At 43.2% G+C, this 17,277-nt stretch overlaps 1 protein-coding gene across 3 annotated transcripts in view; it reads left to right on the top strand.

The window, feature by feature from the left end:
• The window catches only part of appa (amyloid beta (A4) precursor protein a), a 49,534-nt gene that overhangs the window by 28,119 nt on the left and 4,138 nt on the right, over positions 1 to 17,277 (top strand). The window contains exons 3-15 of one of the 3 annotated variants that reach the window (XM_049570179.1): positions 183 to 312; positions 550 to 662; positions 765 to 955; positions 1,260 to 1,585; positions 2,140 to 2,307; positions 7,960 to 8,093; positions 10,256 to 10,330; positions 10,425 to 10,574; positions 11,168 to 11,296; positions 11,414 to 11,513; positions 12,856 to 13,068; positions 13,162 to 13,215; positions 15,196 to 15,287. In XM_049570179.1, coding sequence (XP_049426136.1) covers positions 183 to 312; positions 550 to 662; positions 765 to 955; positions 1,260 to 1,585; positions 2,140 to 2,307; positions 7,960 to 8,093; positions 10,256 to 10,330; positions 10,425 to 10,574; positions 11,168 to 11,296; positions 11,414 to 11,513; positions 12,856 to 13,068; positions 13,162 to 13,215; positions 15,196 to 15,287 — 1,875 coding nt within the window. Of the gene's footprint in view, positions 1 to 182; positions 313 to 549; positions 663 to 764; positions 956 to 1,259; positions 1,586 to 2,139; positions 2,308 to 7,959; positions 8,094 to 10,255; positions 10,331 to 10,415; positions 10,575 to 11,167; positions 11,297 to 11,413; positions 11,514 to 12,855; positions 13,069 to 13,161; positions 13,216 to 15,195; positions 15,288 to 17,277 lie in introns of all 3 variants that reach the window. The other 2 variants (XM_049570178.1, XM_049570180.1) reach the window with 2 other exon arrangements.

Genomic DNA, 17,277 nt, shown 5'->3' with positions numbered 1-17,277 from the left:
CATGTTAGATCAGAGCGGAAAAGTCAATGGCTGAAGAGCGATTACAACACTGCCATCTAGTGGTCGCAACATGAAATGAACCACTAACATAAATCTTTGCATGTTAACTATTCATCAGAAATTGATCGTGTTTTTGAGATTTGATACAAGATATTTTTTTTACTCCGCTCCTGTGTGTGTAGGTGTACCCAGAGCTCCAGATTACCAACGTGGTGGAGGCCAACCAGCCAGTCAGCATCCAGAACTGGTGCAAGAAGGGCCGCAAGCAGTGTCGCAGTCATATGCACATCGTGGTGCCCTACCGCTGCCTGGGTGAGTCCCATATCTGTTTTTACCAATTCACAGTTTCCAGTGCTTTCAGTGTGTGAAGGCATTTCCAGAAACAAAGAGAAGATCACTATCTTGCTCTGGTTACTACAAGACAAAAGTTGCCATAGCAACTGAGGGGTTGGAGTCAGCTATGCTTTATGGGAGTCATCAGTGTTGAAAATGTGTCTTCAGCTGCCCATTGTGTATGAATAATGAATATGCATATTGTTTTTGCTGCAGTGGGAGAGTTTGTGAGCGACGCCCTGCTCGTTCCTGACAAGTGCAAGTTCCTGCACCAGGAGCGCATGGACCAGTGCGAGAGCCACTTGCACTGGCACACTGTCGCCAAGGAGGTGAGTACACACACACATGGACACACACTACTGTAACAACTAACAGGAGCAGCTACTGATCTGTTCTTTATCTGTGTGTGTCGTCATACTTTGCACCTTTAGTCCTGTGGAGACCGCACCATGAATCTCCACGACTACGGGATGCTGTTGCCGTGTGGCATCGACCGCTTCAGAGGCGTGGAGTTTGTGTGCTGCCCCGCGGAGGCGGAGCGTGATGCCGACAGCGCCGAGCAGGACGCTGATGATTCCGATGTCTGGTGGGGTGGAGCGGAGACTGATTACTCTGACACCAGGTACACACACACACATACGCAGATAAATGAGGGCAACGCGGCAGTGGAGTAATACATCAGCGCTCTAGATGATCAGAGATACCGCCACTTTCACTTTTAACATTGCCACAACGATAAATTTTTCTCCTTAGACACAAACTGCCAGTCGGTTAGAATTTAGAGTATTTGTCCTTCTATCCTTTGCATTCATCCTCCTTGTCTTCATTTCCTCATCACCTCCTTCCCCAAATTGTCTCTCCATATGTCCTCCCTACCTTAATTTTTCTCCTTCTCCTCCCTCCCTTCATCCCTCCTTCCCTCCCAGTATGGTGCGGGAGCCAGAGCCAGCAGAGCAGCAAGAGGAAACCAGGCCATCTGTGGTTGAGGAGGACGAGGAAGAGGAGGAGGTAGCGGAGGAAAATGACGAGGAAGAGGAGGAGGAGGAGGACGTGCTGGACAACGACCAGGACGGAGACGGAGAGGAGGACGAAGAGGCGGCGGAGGAAGAAGAAGAGGAGGAGGATGAGGGAGACGATGACATCGTGGACACTCTCGACGACAGCGATGACGCCGACGAGCCCACCACCAACGTTGCCATGACGACAACCACCACGACCACCACCACCGAGTCTGTGGAGGAGGTTGTCAGGGGTGAGGAGCATTTCTTACGTGGGCATATTTCATCTCCTGCTATAAATAGTCATCATTTTTTTGTCATTATCAGGAAGGTCCTTGAAAAGCCTTGGAAATACCTTACATTCAAGGCTGCTATAGAAATGCTTACATCTTAAATACAGTAACCAGGCGACAGGTTTCTTCTCATTTAGATTAATGTGGAACAAGCTTAGCAGCACAAGATACAAAACGTGTTTATCCCTCCATTTTTTATGCTTTGCTAGACACAATTGAACTTCATGTTCCTCGACAATTAATTTCCTGCTGTCATTTTTTCTTATTTTGCTCATTTGTCACATTAGAGCTTTCATTAGCCACGTTCCATTAGAATCAGAACTGCTTGTTCCAGCTTTGTTTCTTCATTTTAGTATTAAATTGGTCCTCAAGTCAATTCCGAGTAGCATTAATAACGCTTACACCTCGCTTTCTTCACATGCTACTGACATCAAGTCTTTTATTTCAATATATCCTTGAGTTTAAGTCGAGGTAGAGAACATACAAATGATAAGTGTGTATATGTGTCCTCCAAGATGTGTGCTGGGCCAATGCAGAGACAGGTCCGTGCCGGGCCATGCTGCCCCGCTGGTACTTTGACCGCCAGGAGGGCCGCTGTGCTCAGTTTATCTACGGTGGCTGCGGAGGCAACAGGAATAACTTTGACTCTGAGGAGTACTGCCTGTCTGTCTGCAGCAGCGTCAGTAAGTCCTGCCCCGACAGCAGCTAACCCCCGACCAGCAGCTCACTGGTCTGAGCGCCAGTTGTTTGTCTCTAACCCCTTGATTTTTACACGCTGTCTATCCCAAGAGTTCCTCGCTTGGTGTGCTTCTCTTCTAGATGTAGCCTACCTGTCGGCTCCATTCCTGTTTAACCTTTTCCTCGCCGTCTGTGTGTGTAAATAAATGTAAAATATCAATGTGTTTGAACTAAAAACAGACTTTAGACTTTACCAGACTTTACCTTTTCCTGTAATCCCCTGTGGATTCTTGAAGCCACCAACCTGACTGTGTGTCGCTCACTCTTCTCTTTATTTTAACACTTCTTTCAGTGTGTAAGATGTTTTGGGAAGCATTTACTTTCAGCCACATTGGCCCTTGTTCTGTTTCGAAAGCTCTTAAAAGCTGGAGAGGTGTTTCAGGAGTTAAATTCAAGCTACAGCGATAAAAAGAAATCCTGTACGGCTTCTCCGAATCCTCTGTGAAGACGTTTAGTATTTCAGAATACTAGATCAAGTTAAAGGGGCTCTCCATATTTTTCAAACTGGACTCTATTTTCCTTTTTTTTGTGTGATTCTAAGTGACTAATGGAGACAACTATTTTTGAAATTGGTCCAGTATTAAGCAAAACCACTGCAGCCAGCAGCCGCAAAACAGGCTGCAGTGTAATGTCAAAGGGCAATTGTGCATCTTCAATACACGTCCTACAAAAGAGCTTGTTTTTGACACTGACAGGCTCAGATTGTTATTTTAGGTGTCTGACAACATTATAGAAGTGATCCCTACAGAGATAGAACTTTACTGGCGCTATTTGGTCCGCTTCAAACGAACCCTGGTCCGCTTCCACGGATAGTTTGGTTCGTTTGGAGTGGTATGAACGTTCATTCGAACTCTGGTGCAGACCAAATGAGCGAACCCTAGTCTGCTTGAAAACTGGCGGGTCTCGGTTCAAGTGCAAGTGAACCCTGGTGCGGTTTGCTTACAGTGGGAAATGCAAACGGACTATCCAGCGAACCAAAGAGAGGAAATGAATCAAATAGAGGAAGCCTTTTAATCGCCTTTGTTTGGGTCCGTGCAAAGTTTGGGGCAGGGAAGGTTTCTGATTGGATAGGGGGCGGGGCGGATGTTACGTGTTTATGTTTACTGGAAGAAAACACTGTAGTCCTCGCTCCGGATAACAAGATGCTTGACGACGCCGTTCTTAGTGCCTTTTTCGAGCTTGTTTTGCTTATATTCTTGAAGCAGCAGTACGACAACAACCTTGTTCTGCTAATGCTTCGTCTGTTGAGGAGGAGAAGGGAGACAGAAGACCGTGCTGTGGCAAATGGAAACCGGTTAGTGCAACGAGTCGGGCGCGCTATGTACCTCATTGCGCCAGAAGGGCAAGGAAACGAGCATGCGCAGAAAGACCGGAATGAACTTAAAGAGGAACGAGTGTATACAAGTGCGAGAAATTCTTTCATTCGGAATTAGAAGCAGAATATTCCAGCCCCTTACATCGGATTTAATTTTGAATCGCATTAGCCATTTTCATTCTGAATTAGGTGTTTACAAGATCACTTTTAATAGGAATGAACTTTCACTCCGAATGAAAAGGGAATTAAACTGTCCATGTAAACAAACTCAGTGTAAAACACACTTTATTCAAAGTCAACAGAAACAAAGCAGAACTCATAAAATGTGTCTGGGATCATCTTTTCACTGTTCCAACAATCACCAACTCTGGTTTGGTTGAAATAAACCCCTCATTCACCCAGTCAGATGTGTATATATGCGCTATACATGCTTTAATGACTGGTGCGCTTTTCTGGTTAAACAAAAAGGATCTTACTCTTTAATTACAAGGTCAACCTCTGTCTGGTCCTTTTCATATTATTATCAGACACTTTAAACAACAATCTCAGCCTGTCCGTGACATAAAAACTTAGTGGACGTAAATTGACAATGCACAAATGCCCCAGTTGGTGACATTGCAACATGTTTTGCAGCTTCGGCTGCAGTGCTTTTGCTCAATTCTATAACAATTTCAAAAATTGTTGCCTCCGTTACTCACTTACACACAACAATGTGGGGGAAATGGTCCAGGTTAAAAATGACTGAAGTTACCCTTTAAACAGTGAAACATTCTGCCAAACAACGCTTACATACATAGGATTCATTTTCATGGACAATTTGCTTTGGAGGCGGGATGACAGTCTATAGATTTTTCTTTAAATTGCTATAGTTACAGTGCTGTTCCCCGACACAGCATCAATGATAACTACTGTAATTCCTATGATTACGGTTGTTTTGCTGGCATCATTTTATATATTACTTTAACACGAGCACAAGCTGTAAAGTCATCCAGGCAGGAATTATTCAGCAATAATCCTCCCCTCGCCGCACATTACCCCTTACATCCCTGACACGTTGCAGGCTTGCTTACATTATTCCATCCTCGCCACTGAGGAAATAGGCTCTGGTTAATTCATTACATTCACTTAAATCGGATGTCAAATTACCCCGCTGCTGTTTTTGAAAATGTGAAACGTTTCCTGGGTAGCAGTAAGGAAAAACTCATCAATACATCGTTACACACTCTCAGAGCATACCTGCCTTCCATGTCACATTGTGGTGATAGATCATCGGGGGCAATGCTGGAAATGAGGACGACTGCTTGATGGTTTTCGCACCTTGTTACGATGTTTGGCTATCAGAGTTTCTTAATAACAATGGCTTTAAAAGACAGAGTATTTCTCGCCACTTCCTGTTGAGCCAGACGTGATCATTCGGTCACAAAGTGAATTGATTGGATTTCAAATAGTTGCTCAGTCTTGGATTGCAAACCTATTTTTCATCTGGCGCTTTTTTTTTTTTTCATTGCCAGGAGGCTGTGTGTGTGTGTGTGTGTGTGTGTGTGTGTGTGTGTGTGTGTGTGTGTGTGCAGAGAGAGGTTGTGTGTTATAGATGGGAAGCGGAAGGCGGTTTAAGTGTTTGGCTCTGATGCTGATTCCAGTGTTGTGTAAGGTTCAGTGACCTTGCTTGATACGTGTGTGTGTGTGTGTGTGTGTGTGTGTGTGTGTGTGTGTCTCAGTCGCACAGTGCATGATCTGCCCTGCAGCAAAATGGAGTCATGCTATCTCCATCTCCCTATATTTTGATCTAATTTTATCTACTGTGTGTGTGTGTGTGTGTGTGTGTGTGTGTGTGTGTGTTGTTTAGGCAACCAGTGTGTGTGCAAGTGTGTTATGGTGTGGGATTTCTGCTCTGCTGAGCACAGTGGAGGTGAGAAAGTGCTGCAGTGTCTTATTTCCCCCACGGCAGCACACAAACCCACAGACACACACACACCACTTGCATGGGTGGTCCATTAACAGTCAGTGTCAGTGCAACCAGTATTTAGTCACATAGCAGCTTTTTGTCAATATAAAGTGTGTGATATTTACAGTAATAATCCGAGTAATTATCACACAGCAAATGACACTTTTGTCTTTATTTTCTGAGCGTTTGTTCAGTTAATGAAAGCTTTCACCCTTTCTAAAGGCCGTGATTTGGAAAGTCACGCAGCACTTACAAGCATTCTCTATTTTGGTCAACAACAAGAGCTGTTTGCCTCCAAAACACCCCAAAGCTGTGCCCAAAATCATTCTATTGTTTAGTCGTTCGCTGTTCCCAAAACAATTAACACTCATTAATGAATTGATATTTTGGATAATTATATCATGAACTAGTGTAGCGTCTCATAACTAGTGGGGGAACGTAGCTAAGTACGTTTACTCAAGCACCAATAATATACAAGCGCTGGCTGTGGCCTTACGTACATCCATCCCATTCTTTTAAACGTGATATCTCAAGAACGCCTTTTAGGGACTTCCTAAAATTTGGCACAAACGTCCACTTGGACTCAGCAATAAACTAATTACATTTTAGTGGTCATAGGTAAAAGGTCAAGGTCACTGTGACCTTGCATCCATTGCATTTTCGCGAACGCAGTATCTCAAGACCACCTTTAGGGAATTTCCTCAAATTTGGCACAAACATCCACCTTGACTGAACACTGAACTGATTAGAATTTGGTGGTTGAATTCTAGGGGGCATTTGACACTATGTCCTTTTACATAAAAAAAAAATAAAATATGATGCAGTACGACACGACGAGTATAAAAAGTAGTGACAAACTACCTAAAATGCTCTTTAATATATTAGTGATAAAAACAGAATAGTATAATATTCTATCATAATATAACACTTTTAAGAAGCTTCTGCATATCCTCTGATAATACTTCTCTACCGTGTTGGTGATGAGTCATCCACAATATTGTAAGCAACTGTCTTGAAGACGTTTCACCTCTCATCCAAGAGGCTTCTTCAGTTCAGGTCTCTACCTTATACGTAAGTAACATGAACTCAGGACCTTTACTTGCATTGGAGTATATTAAGATCAAGGTATTCTGTGTTTTGCTTAAGCAAAGGATCGAGATACTTCGGCACCACTGCTCATAACTGTAATTTGGACATCTATCAAAAACTTGGCTCACATGACTTGGACTCGAGTCAGACTTGAGACAAATTTGATGAGTTTGGGCTTGGCAAAACCAAAAAAGACTTGCAACTTAACACCAGTGACTCCATTCATTCGGACTTGAGCGCTTCAAATTGAAAATACTTGATAACTTTCCCAAAGCCCAAAGAATAAAACGTAGTAGTAGTATTCAAAGGTTCAGTTCATTCATTTCCAAAAAAACCCCCTCAGTTTCCATTCGAGGTACTTTCTACCAAATAGATATTCCCAATGAACTGTTGACGCTGTGTTATGTGGATTATCCAGAGTAACAAAGGCACAAGTTGTAGTTAATTGAGCTAAATCTGAAAGTAGATGTCGCTGTTAGCACCGCAGACTAAAGTCTATTCACGTCCATTGTGTTGAGGTGGGGACAGACATCTCTAAACTATCTGCATGATACCAGTATAGGTAGGTGAGAAATCGTAATTTGGGCAAACTGATCCTTTAAATGGCCAACAAAACACTTGGCTCAGGTCAAAGTGAATATCTCTGTTGTTTCTGTGTCTGGTGCAGTCATGCGCTAGCCTCAGATGTAACCAATTATACATGACGTGCGACCTTCATGCTCGCACACACACACATATTCACACACGTACCACCAACCACTTTTAAGAGCACACTTGTGAAAGATAATCAACTCTCCACTGATTAAATCCAGCTTTCACGCAATATGTGGTCCATTTATATTTCTTGTTCGACCCAACTGCAGTCAGTGCTTTCGAGCCCTCAGGTGATATTCCAGTATCATTGTTTTGGCAAGAGAGCTGCATCACGCTCTGAAAGAAGTTATATAAATGAGAGAGGGGTTTTGTTTCTCTCCTACAAAAGAGTACGGGTCATCTGAGGCGCTCGCTTGTTTGCTTTCGTAGGGTGCTGGCTTCCAGCTACTATCTTGTTTCCTTTCTCTCCCAATCTCACACTAACCCTATTAACCCATTTCAGGCTCTGTGTTTTGTGTTTGTGTGTGCTGAGGGAACGCCGCCAGTCCCCAGATCAACCAAATAAAACTGTGCAATTAAAAAGATGCTTCACCGAAAGTCTTTTCACCCTCCCGCGTCCTTGTTTTTCTCTCCCTCTACTTTCACTTTATGCAGTGCCCACAGCCACACCCAGCTCTCCCGACGCAGTGGACCACTACCTGGAGACGCCTGCCGATGAGAACGAACATGCCCACTTCCAGAAGGCCAAAGAGAGCCTGGAGGCCAAACACCGTGAGAGGATGTCCCAGGTATTGACGGAGAGGGAGGAAGCAAAGGGAATAAATACCTTTTTCTTTACTCAGTAGACTGAAAGCTGATCAGCAGTCCCTGCGTACATGTGAATGAGTATCGGCAGCCAAGCAGGCAGAGCGCAGCAGGATTTTCTTTGCAGTAGGGAGAGGCAAAGATTTTTCTATGAATAGAAAATGGAAGGAGAAAAGGTGTGGCAAGTAAAAACGAATAGGTGCGTTTTATTAATCCCCTCTGGGTAGGCTGACCGAGCCAATTCAACTTTAATTGTATTCTTTAATCAACCAGCTCGCGCTCCGGCAGGGATCCAGATGGTCCACGGCAATGCCACAGTTTTTAAAGCTCCAGACAAGAACACTAAAGACAACCTTGTGCCTCGAAAAGCATTGTTTTTCTTCCTTCTTTTTATATAGTTTGTTTTGTGTGGGTCGCTGCAGGCACAGCGTCACCCAATTTCGCACAGTTGACTTCATCCTTACAGATACTGTGAGGTCATTGCCATGGTAAATGGCTGCAATGAATTTAAGTTTCCAGTGAGTCAGAGAGGACGACCGAAAAGGGAACAGAAACAGTCGATGTGGGACTTTCAGTGTCTTCATCATACTGCACATTGACCGAACACATAAATCCCCTCGTGATTTAAAAAGCAGAAACTCCCTCAATTCAACATTCTCAATCTGAAGGGATTATTAACATAGACCGGAAGGATCTGGTATTTACCCTCTGCAGCCCAGATGTTATCTTTTCATAGCTGTGTAAAATGTCGGGTTTCTTCTATTTAGACAGCCGTGAAAAGAGCAGATCCACGCAGCAAAGAGCAACAAGATGTTTCACTCAGGTGTAAAATCAAACTGTGACAGAACATGGGAAGATAAAGTGGATTGACAAGTTACATTAACCTTTTTATGCTCATGCTCGCAACAGACGTGGCTGCAGGCGTTATGTTTTTAGGTTGTCCTACCACCCATCTCTACACCTGTACATCCATTCTTGTGACTGCGATATCTCGGGAACGCCTGGAGGGAATTGCTTTAAATTTGGCACAAACGTCCCCTTGGGCTCAAGGATGAAGTAATTAGAATTTGGTGTCTGTGACCTCACAAAACACATTTTGTCCCCATAACTCTAACCAATTGTAGTTTTGTTTTTATGCCTCTGTGCTGGCGATAGCTGTGGCCAGAGGCATTATGGTTTCAGGTTGTCTGTCTGTATGTCCCATTCTCGTGAACTCAATGTCTCGAGAACGCTTTGAGGGAATTCAGTCAAATCTGGCACAGACGTCCACTTGGACTTAAGAATGAACTGATTAGAATTGGGAGAGAGTTACGGCCCCAAGCAAGGGAGTTCAAGTATCTCAGGGTCTTGATCATGAGTGAGGGTAGAATGGCGCATGAGATGGATCGGCCGTTCGGCTTTCAATTAACTGGTCCATCTACGTCCCAACCCTCACGTATGGTCACGAGCTCTGGGTAGTGACCGAAAGAATGAGATCATGGATACAAGCAGCCGAAATCAGTTTCCTTAGAAGGATGGCTAGGCTCAGCCAAGGAGGTAGGGTAAGGAGTTCTGACATCTGGAGAGAACTCCTTCGCATTGAAAGGGGTCAGTTGAGGTGATTCGGACATCTGATCAGGATGCTTCCTGGGCGCCTCCTGCTAGAGGTGTTCCGGGCACGTCCAAATGGTAGGAGGCCCTGAGGTAGAGTCAGAACACGCTGGAAGGATTATATATCTCGTCTGGCTCTAGAACGCTTTGGGATCCCCAAGGAGGAGCTGGAAAGCGTTGCTGGGGAGAGGCATGTCTAGGATACTTTGCTTAGCCTGCTGCCCCCACAACCCTGCTTTGGATAAGCAGGTGAAAATAGATGGATGGATGGATGATTAGAATTTGTTGGGTGAAGGTCAAGATCAAGAACTTATGTGGTACTTCTGACAAAATTTCACACAAATATGAAATGTCACAAATGTTTAAGTATTTGAAACACTTCTCTCGCTTCACTCAACGTCATAACTCAGGGACGGAAGGAGAGACACTTGTGTGAAGCTTGTGTGAAGCTCTCATGTTTTCACAGACATGGATATAAATTGTAAGTGCAACTAGACTGGTTTGCGGAGGCATACAAGTGCAAGGTGGTAATTCTTGTGTTTGTTTTTCTACTCAGGTGATGAGAGAGTGGGAGGAGGCAGAGAGGGAAGCTAAGAATCTCCCACGTGCTGACAAGAAGGCCGTCATCCAGGTAAGACATGTACAAACCGGAGATATAACATAACCACCCGACATTTTTGGCGTCCTTTTTTATCTATGTGTTGCAATGTTGGCAGCGTTTCCAGGAGAAGGTGGAGGCCCTGGAGCAGGAGGCAGCCAGCGAGAGGCAGCAGCTGGTGGAGACCCACATGGCCCGGGTGGAGGCTCTGCTCAACGACCGCCGCCGCCTGGCTTTGGAGAGCTACCTGACTGCACTGCAGCAGGACCCACCCAGGGTACGATGTGTAGCGCCGATCTCCTTTCCTGTCACTGGTGCAGATGATTGACAGCGATATCAGTATCAAAGTCACTTCGCCTGTGATTTACAGTACTTTTTAAGATTCTCGCAGAGCTTACTGTTCCTGTTCCCTCCTCCTTGTTGTTGCTTTTAAGATTCTCGGCTATTCATCAAGATATTTCTTGCTCCTTTTTTATTTGAAGTGAGATATTTTCCTTGAGTCTGACCTTCTGTAAAACAGGAATAATTCTCCTGTTAGTGTTTTGTTTTGTTTGTCCTTTGCTTCTGTTTTATCACTACACTAAAAATGAAGCCCTTTATACAGTGTATGCTTTGTAGAATCAGATAAATGCACTGGATACAGCCTATAAAATCAGTTTTTCCTCAACTCCCTAAAAGTTTAAATGATTTAAAGGCATATCTCATACTGATTACCTTTATGATATTCTGATTTGTAGATCACAATTGAAAGAAAACAACAACATTATGTTTTACACCCTTTGAGCTTTAGTTTTGGTTGCAAGAACAAAGGTTTGTCTTTGATCAGCCTGTCCTTCCTCTGCTCTTAACCATCTGTCATTGTCTTTGTAGCCTCGCCACGTCTTCAGCCTGTTGAAGAAGTACGTGCGTGCCGAGCAGAAGGACAGGCAGCACACCCTCAAACACTTCGAACACGTCCGCATGGTGGATCCCAAGAAGGCTGCGCAGATCAGACCTCAGGTAGCACCATCATTTTACTCGTAAATGAATCCATAGTGTCACTTAACTAAATATATTGTGCTTTTTTTTTCTCAAGAAGCTCACGCAGTTTTATATGTATTTGCACATCTGTAATAGGTGCTGACCCACCTGCGTGTCATTGAGGAGCGTATGAACCAGTCTCTGGGACTTCTCTACAAGGTGCCAGGTGTGGCTGATGACATCCAGGACCAAGTTGGTGAGTGTGACATCTTGAAACTTAAAGGGAGAGTTTGGATTTTTTGAAGTTGTACTGTAGATTGTTGAGCAGCAGGAGTGCCAACATGGAAGTTAAGCATTTGACGGCTGTGGAGGGGGCAACAGCAAAATCTATTTTAGCCAACCAAAAAAACAAAGTCCAACCTTTAAAATCTATATTAATTTAAGTGTGCGCTATATTGAGAGTATTTTCACTGCTTTACCTTTTCCATCTTTGCTTCTTGTCAAGCCACCAGACTCCATTGACAAAAAGAGTCATTTTAGCTCCCTGAACACAGGAGCTGCTGGTTGACTGCTGCTTCGATCAGTTAGTTATTTTGTGTTATTGTGTGACTTTGGTGAATCCGAACTAACCGAAAGTCACCCAGTAACACAAACTAACTATCTACTGGAGGCAGCGGTACACCAGCAGCTCCTGTGTTCAGTGATGTTAAATTAATGGTTTTCTCAATGGAGTCTGGCTGTGAAGAGAACAATGTAATGGCTTCATTTTCCTTTCAGAAATCAGGGTCTGACATCAAGGTAAAGCAGTGGAAATACTCTAAATAAGGCGTACACTTAAACGGATGTGGGTTTTTAAAGATGGAATTTGGTTTTGTTGCTGGCCCCCATCCACAGCAGTATATTACTTAGCTTCTGTGTCTTGACTCCAGCCTGCTTCTCCAAACTGACATCTACTGTAGGTAATACACTGGCTAAGGGTAAATACCTCATACAACCCCACTTCAAAAAAATCCAAACTTCCCCTTTAATACACTGAAACATTACGTTTATCTGGCACTATTGGTAACTCAAACTGAGCTGACCTTGGCGTGAGAAAGATACAGTAGAAAATGCCCTGTCCTGATTGTACGACATGTAACAGAGAGATTGAATGCTCCAAATTCTACCCCAAATTCAGTTGTGTTTTGTTGTGTTGATAAGGGCACAGCAGCGATTTAGCCTAATTCTTCTGTTCAGAGTCAAATGAAACTGTTTGCCAGGAAGATAAATCCCCTTTCCCCTCCCTCCCTCCCTCACTCCCCGCCCCTGCGTTCACTAGGTTTCTGTGGGTTTTTGGGTTTATTGGAGTTGCGTGCGTCACGCAGCCATCTGTGTCTCTGTCTCGGAGACTGTCACAGTCTGTACTGCTCGGCAAAACACACACACACACACACACACACACACACACAGAGGAGCAAACATAGACAGAGGAAAAAGCACCAGGTCTATAACAATATTTCTTGGAGGCCGAGACACATTTGTGGGGTCATTGCATGGGAAAACATTTTCTTAAAGCAGATATATAAACTTAAATATAAACCTCTCCTTCCTCCATCCAGAGCTTCTGCAGAGGGAGCAGGCGGAGATGGCCCAGCAGCTGGCCAACCTGCAGACGGACGTGAGGGTGAGCTACGGCAACGACGCCCTGATGCCCGACCAGGAGCTGGGAGACGGCCAGACCGACCTGTTGCCTCAGGAGGACACACTGGGCATGGGGGGAGTCGGATTCATCCACCCTGAGAGCTTCAACCAGCCCAACACTGAGAACCAAGGTACTTACTTAGTGAATCACCGGGCTTTGTAGGATTGTTAAGAATGGAAAAATGTTGTATTACAAAACAATATAAATTTTTTCCTCTCTGTAGTTGAACCAGTGGACTCTCGCCCCAGTCTCGACAGAGGCATTCCCACACGGCCAGGTTGGTACTATTGTCCTAAAAGTTATCCCAATAATGTGATTTTAAAAATCAAGATGAATTAGTAGTGAATAAATCTTTCACTGGTGCTTTATAGAGCACTTATAAACCACATATAAGAACTCTTGAGTTGCCAGGCTGTGAAAAACCTCAGTTCATAATTGCCGATGACTTACTAACTTCAGCTGATGGCTCATAATGAAGTGATAAATGACTTTATTAGCACGTTTAACTGCTAAATTGATGACTCATCTCCCGTTAATTAGTGACTAGAGCCTTAGCAAAAGGTGTTTTTCACAATCTGGCAACCCATATTGCTCTTAAAAGTGGCTGATAACTGCTCCATAAAGAATTAGTCAATCATTTATTAATCATTAATAATGACATTAAAGGTTCTGTGTGCAACATTCCGAGCATTAATACAGCAGCAAATCACTGCATGCTATGGAAAGAGTAATGGCATCCTGAGCACTGCCTCCGTGTGTGTGGTAATCTGTTTGTTGTGGGAATGTGGCAGTAGCTCAGTGTTAGGCACTTAGGATTGGGAACCAGAGGTTACCAGTTCAAGCATGGAGCATGGACTGGGAGCTGGAGTGAGGTGCCCCTGTGCCCCGTGTATTGGAAACACAAGAACTACGCCGCAGATCGACTCTGTCCACGCGCTATTTGGTCCGCTTTAAACGAGCCCTGGTCCGCTTCCACGGATAGTTCGGTTCGTTTGGAGTGGTGTGAACACTCATTCGAACACCAAACAAGCGAACCCTGGTCCGCTTGAAAACTGGGGTTCTTGGTTCACTTGCAAGTGAACCCTGGTGCGGTTCACTTACAGTGGGAAATGCAAACGGACTATCCAGCGAACCAAAGAAAGGAAGTGAACCAAAGATGGCCAATCGATGAGCCGGGTTTTCTTCTTCCAAGCGCTTTTTTTCTTCCTGGTCAGTGGTCATTTCGGGCAATACCGCCCCCAAACAAGCAGCTGTTGTAACTGCGTGACGTTGTCCAGGCGGTTTGGTCCACTTTAAAAAGTGCAGTGTGAAAGTGAACCAAACCAAATGAAGGTGTGAAATTTTTTCGGCATTCCCCACACGATCAAACCGAGTCTCCTGGACTGTCCTAGTGTGAATGCGCCCATAGATTCTCTATTATCCTCCGAGACTTTTCCTTTTTTGGATTTCAAATCTACAGCTAGTCAAGCTAGCGAAAGTTGAGACAAACCACCGCCAGTGAAAAGTTAAAACATGGGCTCATATGGTGGTTAGCACTGATAACAGGACAGTGGCAGTGCAGAAGCATAGCACCCACCCTCCATTTTCCCTTGGTTAACATTGTTAGCTCTGTTAGCATTGTTGTTTAGTGCTATTTATGGAGTTAGCACTGTTAGCTGCTAGCTGCTAGCTCAGAATTTCATAGAGCCCTTTTAATTTAATACCTAAAAGAAAAGGTGCCAGATTTAAAAGTGGTCCTAACATAACATTTAGCAGTATATGATGTCATCTGGTTTGCTTGCAATGGTTGCCATGGGAACACACACTGTAGAGAATGTATCTACATTGCCTTTCGCAGCCTCCAGGCTAACACGACCTATGTGTTCAAGTGAGGCAACGTCACCTCTTAAAGTACGTCACAGGACAGTTCTGAAGTCGAGGCTCAAAGTAAAGTCAGGACAGTATTTTTCCACCGTCTCTCCTTCCCTCAGCCATTATTTGCGCACAGCAAGCTCCACTTGACCTCCATTAAAGCACCAGCTGTGGCTGTCAGGAGATTTGTGATGCAGCTGCAGGGACTATGTGTACCATACTGTATACGCAGCCCTATATACGTGCTGCATTCAATTCATCCTGCCGTTACACCCAACACTCGGCTGTCCTTCCCGCTTTAGCGAGTGAGTTTGATCTCAGCAAGTGTGTGTATGTGTGTGTGAGCAGGAGAAAGCAGCTGAGTGTCACCATCCATAATAGATAGTACTTTTCCTTCCCTTGCCAGTGACTGGAATGAAGATGGAGGCTATTCCCGAGCTGCGGATGGAGACGGAGGACAGACAGAGCACTGAATATGAAGTTCACCACCAGAAACTGGTAAACAAACACACACACGCAGACTGATTTGATATTCACAGATCCATTTATACACGCAGACTCATTAATAACCAGAGCGGCAGATACAACACACGTGAAATGTATTTACCGACACACTCAAGCTGGCACGCTGCCCTCTCTTTTCCATAAGTACACACACACACTGTCAGATCCATGTCTCCGCTTTGTCCTCATGGTAAACTCCCAAGGTTGTCACCATGGAGACAGGTGTCCATGGAGACAACCGCGATAATGCGTCACACTGTGTAAAACCCACTGTCCTTTGATCAGAGTTGTTGCGTCTATATGTGTAAGAACACTCCTGGACATATTATGCGCTAACCCGATTGTGCATTCATTCATTAATCTCATCCAGTATTGTAATACCTGCACAAAAACCTCAATCCATCCTCAGTCAAACCCAAATCCGCGCACCTTATTCCTCTCACCTAAAGACTTTAATCTCTTAATCCCTACATTTTATTACATATCACATTTCTTGCATTCACAATGAGCAGTCAGTGTGTCAGACTGCCTCCTTGAGTCAACGCCTTAATTTGATATTCGCCGTAACCCCAATCAGCGCTCTGCAGGATTATTCAGACAGAGGCTCAGCAGCCCGAAATTAAGTCCCCACTCGCCGCAGCGTTTGACACAAGCACGGGTAGCAGCGATGAGATGTCAAGATGTGTTTCCGTTAGATTATCTGCAGTTTAGTGGCGGTGCGAAGTTAGCGCCGAGGCTTCTGTCCCATTATCCCCGCCTGTGTCAGCCCAGGTAGATAATCAGGACTTGTTTTTCTCCCCTCTGAAGACACCGTTTGCGTCTATTTATTTTGGGTTCTGCGTGAAAACTGAGCTCCACAAAGCAGCCTGATCTGTGACAGAGAGGCTGAGGCATTTGTGTTTTTTAATCACGTGTCTTAGTATTGTGTTGGAGCTGAGTCATACTGCATCAGTGTTGCTTCATGTTGTGCTGTGTTTTTCTGTACATCACCTGACGGCCTGGATTAATGTCTCCACCAGGAAATTATACTTAAAAAGCACCTGATAGGACAGAATAGAAATTCAGCTGTCGACAACAACACAGTGGTGTTAAAATAGACATAAAATAAAATAAATTAAAATAATTGCATAAATAGAAATTAAAAATCAAATTAAATGAAAATAAATGTGCCCATTCCACAGTCCAGTCCGTAATGTCTACGTGTCCTTAATGTACAGCGTCTTTGCATTGTATGGAAGACAATTTTCGCCAGTGTTAAGAAAAAAAGATCCTGTAAATCATTTTATTGAAAATTTTCTCAAAATAATTAAAAATGATCTCAAAAATGATAAGTTAGTATTTAAAAATAAAAAGAAACTTTCTCAAAATTGTATTTGAAAATGATGAAAACGTTCTCAAAAATAATGATTTAGTATCTCAATACTAATAAAATCTTCTCAAAATAAATACTTAGTAACTCAGAATAATGATGTTGTATCTCAAAATAAGTATAATACAGAATAAAAATAATCATCAGGTATCTCAAAATAATGATTTACTTAACTGAAATAATTATTTTAAGTATTTCAAAATAATGACTTGATGATCTTTTAAAAATGTATCTCTGACATAGTATCTCAATAATAATTAAAAAAAACGTTCTCAAAATAATGTCTGTGTATCTCAACATATTGATGTTGTAACTTAAAATAACGAAAATCTTTCTCAAAATAAATACTTAATGACGTTGTATCTCAAATTAACAATAAAAAAATTATTATTATCATTATTATTAAAAACAATTAGCTGGTATCTCAAAAGAACGATTTCTTTTCCCCAAATAATTAAAAACTTTATTAAAATTATTGCTTAGAATCTCAAAATGATGTCTTAGTTTCTCAAAGAAAAAGAAATAATAATTAGCAGGTATCTCAAAGTAATCATTTACTTTTCCCAAAATAATGAGAAATTTTATTAAAATAATAAAAAAAAGGCATATGTCAAA

The sequence above is a fragment of the Epinephelus fuscoguttatus genome, linkage group LG24, assembly GCF_011397635.1.
Source record: "Epinephelus fuscoguttatus linkage group LG24, E.fuscoguttatus.final_Chr_v1".
Classification (NCBI taxonomy): domain Eukaryota; kingdom Metazoa; phylum Chordata; class Actinopteri; order Perciformes; family Serranidae; genus Epinephelus; species Epinephelus fuscoguttatus.
The sequence above is the reverse complement of the archived record's forward strand: the minus strand, read 5'-3'. Positions and strand labels throughout refer to the sequence as shown.